Raw genomic sequence first — 12,153 nt, 5'->3', positions numbered from 1 at the left:
CTAAAAAAGTAACCATTACTTTCTACCACATTTTTTATTGTTGATTTTTTTTTTAGTGTTTCTGAAAGCCAGAAAGTTGCCATTTGAAATGACTTTAGTTTTGTGCCATGTCTGTGATCTGCTTTTTTTCTACAAAATTAAACAACTGAATGAACATTCTCCAAGGCCGGTGATTACATAATTTTTGCCAGGGGTTGTATAACTACTATAATACTGCCCCCTATGTACAAGAATATAACTACTATAATACTGCCCTCTATGTACAAGAATATAACTACCATAATACTACCCTCTATGCACAAGAATATAACTACTATAATACTGCCCCTATGTACAAGAATGTAACTACTATTCTACTGCTTCTATGTACAAGAATATAACTGCTATAATACTGCCCCCTAAGTACAAGAATATAACTACTATAATACTGCCTCTATGTACAAGAATATACTATAATACTGCTCCCTATGTACAAGAATATAACTCCTATAATACTCCCCTCTATATACAAGAATATAACTACTATAATACTGCCTCTATGTACAAGAATATAACTACCATAATACTACCCTCTATGCACAAGAATATAACTACTATAATACTGCCACTATGTACAAGAATATAGCTACTATAATACTGCTCCTTATGTACAAGCATATAACTACTATAATGCTACCCCCTACATACAAGAATATAACTACTATAATACTGCCCCCTATGTACAAGAATATAACTACTATAATACTGCTCCTATGTACAAGACTATAACTACTATAATACTGCTCCCTATGTACAAGACTATAACTACTATAATACTGCCCCCTATGTACAAGAATATAACTACTATAATACTGCCGCTATGTACAAGAATATAGCTACTATAATACTGCCCCTATGTACAAGAATATAACTACTATAATACTGCTCCTATGTACAAGAATATAACTACTATAATACTGCCCCTACATACAAGAATATAACTACTATCATACTGCTCCTATGTACAAGAATATAAGTACTATAATACTGCTCCTTTGTACAAGAATATACAGTAACTACTATAATACTGCCCCTTATGTACAAGAATATAACTACTATAATACTGCCCCTATGTACTAGAATATAACTACTATAATACTGCCCCTATGTACAAAAATATAACTACTATAATACTGCCCCTATGTACAAGAATATAAATACTATAATACTGCTCCTATGTACAAGAAAATAACTACTATAATACCGCCTCTATGTACAAGAATATAACTACTATAATACTGTCCCTATGTACAAGAATATAACTACTATAATACTGCTCCTATGTACAAGAAAATAACTACTATAATACCGCTTCCAAGTGCAACAATACAGCCCTGAAGATAAAGTTTAGGAGCATCCATTATTGAACAGAAGTTCTGATATTCGTGATTATGAAGGCAGGAGAGGGGAGATGTCATTGCTGTGAACACAAAAACATACATGGTCATTTGGCACTTGGTTCAGTATTAACACTGTTCTGAACACAAGGTCATCTGTCATGGGTGGAGTACAGGAGATGACATTTGTAGTGCAATCAAAGAAGCTGGGAGTGTTGTCATGTAGGAAAAATGTTCAGCATATATTAAGAGGTGAACGGAGATGTGAAGAAGCTTTGTGTCCTAAATTCTATCTTCCAAAAATGTCCAAATCTGTAATTTCTGTCATTACTTCACTGCATTTCTTCTAACCTTGGCTCAATGACTAACGTACCAGTCTATCTTGTCTTGCAGCGGTTCAGATCCATATCTTGAAGGCGGACAAAGTAGGAGATTGGTGGAAATTCACAGTCAACGTCATCTCGGTTTATAAGCAAGGAACCAATCGAATCCGTCGAGGTGACCAAAACCTTTGGATTCGTTCCAAAGACATCGCCTGCAAGTGTCCAAAACTGAAGCCTATGAAGAAGTATCTGCTCCTGGGCAACGATGAGGACTTACCTGACCAAAATGGGGTGGTGGCAGACAAGACCAGCTTGGTCATACAGTGGAGGGACACATGGGCAAGAAGGCTGAGAAAATTCCAACAGCGAGAAAAAAAAGGAAAGTGCAAGAAAGCCTAGAGGCTTAGAAGACTGAGGGCCCTCGAAGGAGAATCCAGAGTTATGTAGAAGAGTGAGGGAGGACCGTAATTGCTGCTTGCTGTAGAGTCTGGAGCAGATAGGTTTTACTGAGTAGAATTTTTTTTTTACTTTTTTCAATATTTTCCCGGAAAGGAGGCTAAAAACTCGCTTGTCGAAGCTGATCGTTGATAAAAAAAAAAAAAAGGACAAGGGAGGGTCACTTTTAATTATGGAACTGATGCGTTTGCACCTAATATGTAGAGTTGATTCACAGACACCAGATCACAGGACTGAGCGAAGCAACGAGAGAGACAGGAAGGGAGGGATGGGGCTGGGGCTGGGGATGGGACTGGGTTTGGGGGGGGGGCGAAAGAGTTTTTGCGGAGAGATTTATGACCATGCAAGCTGTGAAATTTGCACCTGTTCAGTATCTCCTACCTTGTGAGTCATTAATTGTAAAAACATTTCTCACGTTCTGCAAAGTCAAAGCCCTCTGGCATCTTTTCCATTGAGATGGAATGGGGATAGACAACCCCTCCTAGCAGTTTAGTAACCTGTAAAAACACCCCCGAGGGCGGGGAATATTTTTGTTGATAGCCACCACTGCAACCAGGCAACAGCAAAAGGGTTAAAAGCAGCACTTTTGGGATTGTCGTTCCTGCACCTCCGCACTCCACCCCACCCCAATATTTTTTTTTTTAATCTTTTCCAATAGGTGCTGACTGCTAGGTATACAAAAAAAAAACCTAGGAAAAAAAAAGATTAATTTGTAAAAAAAAATGCAAATCCTAACATTTTAAGTATGTAAATCATTGAAATAACTTTTTTTTCTTTATGTTGTGTTTTTGTATATGTTTAATAACTCCCCAGCCCCCCGCCCATTATCCATTCACCCTGTACATAGCATTGCATACAGGATTGACAGTATTAGCCGGTCAGGACTGGGGTGGGAGGGGAATAAAGTAAACTTGTCAGCAGAGATTATTATATATATACTGATTTAAGAAAAAAAAATATATATGGAGTTGATGTAGCTTGTGTTTAGACCCAGAGGTCCAGGACACGTGTATTTTTTTTTGTGTTTTTAATATGCTCCTTTTTAGAGGAGTTTCATTATCAATTTTAAGCCCCTGTGGCACATGATTAACTGAAAATTAGATTTAGTGATGTATAACTGGGAACATCCATATCACTAGTGAACCTGTCAACAGCCACTATTTTGCTTCTTATTCGTGTCCCCAATAAAGGGAAAACAAAACAATATCTGGTTCCACTCCAGTTTCAGAATAAGAATGTACGCAGAAGGGACACTGTCAAAACCACAGCCATGTACAGGAGCCTAGGTGCTGTCGAGAAGAGGCGGTGGTTGTTATGTACTGGTTGGATTGTTTCTTGGTGGCTGTGAATGGTGAGAAGATGCAGACGGTGGAAATTTATTAATGGAAACGTCCCACAGTGATCCGACAAATAAGAACAGTCATGGTTATGTCTACGGCACACATGTCTTCCATAGTCATGGTCTATAAAATGGAAATCTGGAAATAATCTCCTGTGGATTTGTTGGGAAAATCTCATGACATGTCTCGCTCTTCAAGAACCACTTTGTTCTTAATTGGTAGCACGATTTCCGCCAGGTTACATTAGGGGATTAAAACAAGTCAAAGTCATTGACCACGAACACTGAAGTTCTCGGTGGAACAACCAGAGTTCAGATCGAAGAGGACGATGATTTTTTTTTTTGTTGGCAATATGGACATTTTTCTTTTTTTCATCTATTTCTTAATCTGTTGTGCACCAGAAAGCTCTTTCTGGAATCTGGGTTGTAGATTTATCTTCAGTAACTACAGGTCCAAACCTTTTTTCCCCATCCGAAATATTTGAGGTCCCTATTAACCTCATACAGCTTTTGCTCATTCGTCTGACAGGAGTTCTCTCCTAACGTACACGCTCGGTGGTCACCTAACTTTCAGGAGAACAAAACGTTCAGGCAGTAAAATTTTTCTGCCCCAGACATCATTCATCAGGGGAAAGTCAATGGTCGTCACTAACATAAGATGGGCATCCATTCCGGCCAAAATCTTCAACTTTGGCCAAGTTTCTCTAATGTGTATGGGGGCTGTAAATGATCTAATAGGTGGGAAGCACCACCACCACCAATGGCTAGAGCAAATTAGTTATGGCTCTCTTCTTCTGTTTTTCTCCATAAACTTCAGGTTAATGCATAGATTTAAGAGGGGAATCCCTTTGTTTTATTGATCAGTGAGGTCCAACCACTATTTTCACATATATTATCTTCAGAACGTGGAGTTATTTTGGCAGCTAGTGACTGAAAAAGTCTGTGTTATATTGGAAGCCCCTTCGTGTACCCCATAATACTGGTGTGCCTACGTCACCTCATTGGTTTCCAAGATCAACTTTTTGATAACAAATTCAGCACATAGAATACAAAGCATAGAACATGACACTTTAAATATGGGCTGAGGTTATAATGGTAGATTTTGGCACTATTGACTAAATATAACCTGCTATTAAAAAATGTGCCTTGTAAATTTCCTTTTTATGCGTAAATACTAGACCTAAATTCCCTTTTCAAAGGAAAAGATCATGGCAGAGTTAATTGGAGTTTGTCTTGGCACGGGGACAGGATCTGGTTGTTTGGAATGGTGGGGTCAGGAAGTGTGATGGATTTTGGAATAACCTTCTGTACCTTTCCAGGACGTCTAAAGAACACTGAATGTTAGAAGGAGATCCATCGGAAGAAGACAAAAATTTCCGTAGCCTTCAGATGTTCAGAAGAACGTTTCTAGCGGCAAATGAGAGATAATTACTACAGGTTATAGTTTCATCTCCTCAGTAAGGGTCAAAGCGCGGACCCTCTTACAGTAATACTTGTCCGCATGTCCTGGAAACCACTCTTAAATACCGTTTCCTGGACTTCAGATGCTCTATTTGCCCAGTTAATTGGAGAGGATTACCCTGCGGTGCATCCGTTCAGGGGTCAGAAGTTAAACACGGAGCTCTTCTCACAAGGGCACAAGTAACGCCTGTGCCTGCGGTTTCAGTAAATGGATTAATTTGTTGAAGTTACATGTGTTACGAGCTGGTGAGGACTTGTGTGGCGGTATTGACACAAGACAACTTGTTTTTCAATGAAATAGCATTATCTTACAATTACGGGATTATGAGCAGCAGACTCCATCTTTTTAACCCTGTACTCCATGCTAAGTGGTAACTACCATAAAATCTAGATTGCCCAAGGCATAAGAATCTAGCTCTGGCAGATTTGACCCCTACAAAAAGGGGCAAGACGAACCTGACAATTATTGATAGGAACTGATGACCATCTAATGGTTTATAGCCTTGAAAGAAGGATTGGGAATGTCGAATTTCAGATCTACAAAAAGGGCAAAATGGCGGATTGAAGAAGTATCCTTGAGCCTTAAATTGGGTCACTAGTTTTTGGTAATATTTTCTCTTATGTGGATTAGAGTCAGACGAACTTGACAATTATTTCCAGGAACTGATGACCATCTAACGGCTTATAGCCTTGAAAGAAGGATCGGAAATATTGAATTTCAGATCTCACTCCTACAAAAAAAGGCAAAATGGCGCATTGAAGAAGGATCCATGAGTCTTAAATTGACTTTTTAGTAATATTTTAGATGACCATCTAATGGTTTATAGTCAACATGCCCAATTCTTTTTTTTATTTTGTTTCTCTCATGGGATATAAGCCACCATTAGAGGTGTTTAGCAGAAGGTGATTGGCCATATAATCAATTCTGACCACTTTGGAGAAAATCATCTTCAGACAAACCTTTCCCAGAGGAAAATAGGAGCATGACCAGATCATTTGATCTGCCGCAATACACAGGGTTTTTCTAAATCAGAAACATCCTTGTATAAGGGCGTAAATCCTTGAATAGTTGGACGTGCTCATTTAATATATATATATATATATATATATATATATATATATATATATATATATATTATTTTATAACGATTATAGGAAAACTACAAAATAAGATTTATCATCCAGAAGGTGCTTTGAGCCAGTCAAGGTTTCAGGGGGTTAAGATTTTGGAAGGCTGACATTTCCTGAGCTGGGCAGCAGGTACTAATATTGACATACATGATCTCAGCTGGCACGAGTGCCTCACGCAATGAAAACAAACATTTTTTAAAAAGGCAGGTGTCCCGGTAGGATATCGGAAGTCTGGATTTGGGATCCAGGAGGAGGGTGTGTGACAGGGAGCAGCAGCAGTTAGCTGGAAATGTTGTTTGCTCAATGCCATTTACTTTATGAACAGAAGGGGAGTGCGGTGCGCGGTAGGGTCATGGATCAATCCCCCCATTTATAAGGGTACGGCTGTTAAATCTTACCGATGTTTCCAATTTTAGCAGAAGGTATTAAGAGGCTGTTAATGTCCTCCTCGGGTACTGGCAATGTTTCGGGAAGAGAGGCCAATCTGCTTTATCGAACACGGCATTCTCCTTCGTTCTAGGTATTCAGGCTTCCATCGGTCAAATAGTGATTGAATATCTAATCAGGAAGCAAAAACTGCGTAAGAGCGCCATCCCAGTGGTCACAGTATCATGAAACGAAATAACCAAACCTTGGCAATGATCCGCAAGCAACTACTACCACGCCACTGTCTATCAGGGCTTCCTGGCAGTTGTAGTTTCTCAACATTTGGAGAATCACTGATGTAGATGTAACCTTGACTATCAGCTTGTCGGCGGGTTTTTGGTGCCTTTTACCAAGTGAGCGGCCCGTCGGCCCATACAGAACCCAAGCAGCAGATTAATCAAGTGGTGAAATTCTGTTTTGAGGGAGAAAATCTGCCCTAATCCTTTGTTACTTCAACGGCCTGGCTTATCGAGCAGAGTCCTGTGTTTCGCGATGATGTATCAACAGTGTGAAATAACATTGGATTAAGGGAGATTTTCTCACTTGAGATAACATTACAGGACTTGCTAAATATAAGCTCGCACGTCACTGGCAGCCACACGGGGAGGGTAACAGCCTGTATTCTATATGTGTGATATCATATTAACCCTAGGTCCTACCTCCCCAATATTCATAGGCACCTCTACTGCTGGGTAAGGCTCGATTCTGTTTAGAAACCGTAACACAATACTAACTCCTTCACGTGACAGATAGCCACAGGGCCCAATGGCACCACTAACTTAAGCCATGTTCACATTGCGTTTGAGCCCTAAGTTTGTTATATACATTGTGGTTTTATCCTATATTGGGCTTTAATACATCATTAAACTTAGCGCCCAATTCATCGTTTGCTTTCATTTTTATTTTTTGTCTTCATTGTCATTTCTGGCACCAAATTTATTGAAAAGGGCGCAAAACGATTTAAAAAATTTGTGAAAAGCCAAAAATCCTCTTAGTATTGTCCTTCGCTTTTATTGTGCCTTTTTAGAGAGAAAAGTCTGGCGTACAAATAAAATCACTCAATGGGCGAAGTGGAGTTTATCCGCAGAAAAAGTGAGACTTTTTAAAAAGTTGCAATACATGAATCGGTAACAAACATCTGGAAAACGTAAACCGCGAGCATTACAAAAAAACGTATAAAATAGGATATGAAGGAGTCTCCAATCAAAAAAAAAAATTTGGCGCAAAGCAAAAAAAATGATAAATGTTATTTCTATAGCGCCAGCATATTAGGCTTAAAACACCAAAATCTAGATAAAACAACTGCGCAAATCCAATAATAGAAAGACCGTTCAGTTTTTTTTTTCCTGTGGGAGTCAGTGGGTGACATAGACCATCCTGTACTTGTACAGTGGCATATCCAGCAGGTATACCTCTTTCTTACTTTCCAAATTTGTGTGAGAGGAAAATCGGCAGCAAAGTGGATGATATGAATAAGCTCCATGTACCGCATGTTGTTTCATAAAACGGATCTTCACTACAAATTTCACTTTTTGCATGTCTTACAGTGGATTCGCTGCGGAAAAATCTGCTGCAGCTTTTTAGAGATGATGTGTGAACATATAGGCTTTTTTCTTATCCCTAACCGCTATGTGGCTCTTCTCTTGCTCCTGCTTTGTTACTAAAATATATGGCAGCCATTCATATAAAAGAAATAAGTCATACTTAGCACCCGAGTCTGACTCCTGCTACAGTGGCGGCGTCCCGACCACCAGTCGCCTGACCTGAACCAATCAATGGTCCTCAGGACCTCATTACTTCCAGACGGCAAGCAACTGTCAATGGGGCAGCGCTATAGATGGAGACTGGTTCGGTGGCAAGCATGACTATTATTTGTGAACTTCTGTAAGTCCAAAAAGTGAAATCCATTGCTGGCAAGAAATATTAATGTCCATAGAAACATGACGGGAATAACGGGGACGTAACATTTATCAAGTGTTTAAGATACGGGTGACTTCCTTCTGTAAAAATAAATGCTCCTTAGCCACAAAACTGAAGGTACACGAAGATCTGGAATGACCGACCCCAAAGAGTGATCTAACCCCAATATGATATCCGCAATTTAAGTTAACCATGAATCCCAAACCAGACACCAACAACCACTCGGCGGTACCAACCACGAAAAGCTACAAACGTCTCATCAGAACATTATACTGGCCTGTATCACATTATATATGAGCCCACAGGAAGGGGAGATGGTCAGATTTAAAAAAAAATTTTTTATTTTTTGTTTTCATACTAATATATTGTGTTTATTATATATGAATATATTTAATGACACGTGAAAAAAAGGTGTGGATTTTCTATGACGTATCGTGTAGGTGGAAACTTTGTAACTGAAACACCCACTTGCTAGGACTAAATCAGCAACTGGTTAATTAAACTTTTCTTTAAACCCATAAGCCTTGTCTTATTATTTCATGGAGAAGCAACGTATGGAGCGGTGGGGGGGGGGATGTCATGAACCTCATTTGTATTTGTGTTGCTATACTGGGACCATCCTGCAATGTCCCCATTTATGGGACTGAAAAAAGATTGTAATACGTTTGTATAAATGGTGCCTAGTATCCATAAAGGACCAAGCATATTTTCACACAGCATACCAAAAATGAGTAGGAGAAAATTGTTGACTCATTCCAAAATTGTGGGTAAACAACTTTGTTTCAAGCATGTGATGCTCGTTTAAACTCACCTGTGGCAAGCGACAGGTGTGGCAAAATGAAAATCACACCTGAAACCGATAAAAAGGGCAGAAGTTGACTCAGTCTTTTCATTGTGTGTCTGTATGTGCCACACTAAGCACGGAGGACAGAAAGAAAAGAAGAGAACTGAGGACTTGAGAACCAAAATTGTTTAACAATATCAACAATCTCAAGGTTACAATTATACGTTGTTGGGTTCGGATGACCATCGGATATTTATGAGGCTGCCCAACTCTCCCCTGGCTAATGATGTTGGAGGAAAGGAGGATTGGGCATGGAGAACTTCAAACAACCAAAATCATTTCTTCCGCAGAGAGGTAAACCTCAAGCAGAAGTGTCTGGCAGCGACTGACTCCCTTCTACCTGCCTAATACACATGTATAGGATAGGTGATAAATGTATGATCACTGGGAGTCCCATGATCACGAGAATGGGAGTCCCAATGTCCCCTATGGCAGACTCTCCACTCACATCAATGGTCAGAAGTACAGGGTGGGCCATTTATATGAATACACCTAAATAAAATGGGAATGGTTGGTGATATGAACTTCCTGTTTGTGGCACATTAGTATATGGGAGGGGGGAAACTTTTCAAGATGGGTGGTGACCATGTCGACCATTTTTAAGTCAGCCATTTTGGAGCCAACTTTATTTTTTCCAATGGGAAGAGGGTCAGGTGACACATCAAACTTATTGAGAATTTCACAAGAAAGGCAATTGTCTATGCTGTGAAGATACGAGATGTGCAGCATCTGAAACAACGGATACTGGAAGCCTGTGCTAGCATTTCTTCTGCGGTGTTGCTATAAGTGTGTCAAGAGTGGGAGAAGAGGGTTGCAATGACAATCCAACACAATTGGCAGCACTTTGAACACATTTTATAAGTGGTCGTAAACTTGTAAAGAACTCATGAAAGAATAAAGTTACGTTAAAACGAAGCACACCATTGTTTTTCTTGAGAAATTCTCAATAGGTTTGATGTGTCACATGACCCTATTCCCATTGGAAAAAATAAAGTTGGATTCAAAATGGCCGACTTCAATATGGCTGCCATGGTCACCACCCATCTTGAAAAGTCTCCCCTCCCATATACTAATGTGCCACAAACAGGAAGTTCATATCACCATTTTATTTAGGTGTATCCATATAAATGGCCCACCCTGTAGATATCCAAACCGTTAATCGCAAGGTGGTGAACGGAGTAGTGACCACTCCTGTGTGCCAACGCTTCTTAGCATCACGGAGGATTTCAGCAGTTGTGCATTTATAATCTATTTTGTAGAAAAGTGATACATATTTTAAACCAAAAATAAGGAGAGATTTAATACCCAAGTATAAGCAGCATATATGGTTCAAGTAGACACCAAATGCTATAAATAACAAAACTACTTGAACACTGAAAATTCAATAAATAAAATAAATTATACATATGTTATTTCAATGTAACAATATTTTATTAGAGACACCGATCAAGACAAAAAATAATTAAAAACAAAAATTCACAAGACATGATAAAAGACAATAATGTACAATTAAACTAAGGGGAGCAGGCCACCACATGCGGCATTAACATGAATAGAGGATAGATGGTAATTCATGTATGGAAGTATCCATTATGTACACCATTGCAATAAAGTGTCTAGTTAAGGTATTAGTTGTATTAGTCAATGCCTGATGAAGAGACCTGCGTAGTCTCGAAAGCTTGCAATGTGTTACCATCTTTTCATTTAGCCATTAAAAGGTATCAACCACTGAGGACTCTCAATTCTGAATATTCTTCTAGCAACAACTAGAAACCTACTCAAAAGTGGACCGTACTCTATGTGGCCGTTCACCTTGTTCAGCCCCACAGCTCTCACAGACTGACATGGATGTCTCCATATTTCATAATACAAACAGAAATAAATCTCTGAGACCTGATGAATTTGGTGTATTGACTTAAAAAATCCACATCAGAATGGGTGTATGATCTTTTATAGGAAAATTTTCCATTTCGATATTAAAATGACCATCTTATGAGCCCAGCTCTGACAGGTATCGTGCACCTATCCTACCCGTTGTGTCACACAGGTATCAGACGTGACCGTCTCACACATCTTGCGATATGGAAGTTATTATTATTATTTATATAGCGCCATTGATTCCATGGTGCTGTACATGAGAAGGGGTTACATACAAATTACAGATATCACTTACAGTAAACAAACTAACAATCACAGACTGATATAGAGGGGAGAGAAGACCCTGCCCTTTCGGGCTTACATTCTACACGAAGTGATCTATTGACACCTTTGTCCTGATCTGATAATTGGGCTATTGAATATCTAACACATTTACATATCTTATATCTTTATTTCAAGATGCCCATACATTAGAAAAAAACAAAAAGATTTTGCAACCATGTCATTAGTCCGTGGCCACCAGTCTAGAGCACTGCAAATTTCCTCTTACTTGCTGACTTCTCCTCTGACTAGTAGGTCTGATGTGATGTCATCCTTGAGGCACGACCTTGTGCCACGACTACTAACCAGACGTGCTGGGGATGCTTGCAGGCAGGAGATTCCCAGGGCTCTGGTCCAGGAACCATGGACTACTGACGTGGTCATTGGACCAGAGTCCTGTGCATCTTTCACCTCTCCTCTTCCATGCACCATAGATAGCTGTTGGCCAACCACTCACTCAGCCGATAGACCTCTGTTCTCCTCCCCGAATGATTAGCTCGGCAGAGTTCAGATGTTACCAAAAGGGAATAGAGGACAAAGACTTCTCTAAAACAGAAACAAAACTAAGCTACTTGGATCCTTCTCTCTCCCAACATCTCTGTTGTGGAAGAGTCGAGTGATCCGCATAGACAATAGATATCGACCATTTCCCCCATTCCCTGACAAGGATCAGGCTAT

At 39.5% G+C, this 12,153-nt stretch overlaps 1 protein-coding gene across 5 annotated transcripts in view; it reads left to right on the top strand.

Moving 5' to 3' along the window:
* NTN1 (netrin 1) overlaps positions 1 to 8,953 on the top strand; it is a 210,991-nt gene extending 202,038 nt beyond the window's left edge. For all 5 annotated transcript variants that reach the window (XM_073559670.1, XM_073559666.1, XM_073559665.1 and 2 more), the window contains one exon: positions 1,770 to 8,953. In XM_073559670.1, coding sequence (XP_073415771.1) covers positions 1,770 to 2,098 — 329 coding nt within the window. In that variant the 3' untranslated portion in view covers positions 2,099 to 8,953. The remainder of the gene's footprint in view (positions 1 to 1,769) is intronic.
* Positions 8,954 to 12,153: the final 3,200 nt, after the last annotated feature.

The sequence above is a fragment of the Dendrobates tinctorius genome, unplaced genomic scaffold, assembly GCF_039654945.1.
Source record: "Dendrobates tinctorius isolate UK_male_01 unplaced genomic scaffold, ASM3965494v1 ptg000014l, whole genome shotgun sequence".
NCBI lineage: Eukaryota > Metazoa > Chordata > Amphibia > Anura > Dendrobatidae > Dendrobates > Dendrobates tinctorius.
Note: the sequence above shows the minus strand (reverse complement) of the source record. Positions and strands in the feature narration are given on the sequence as shown.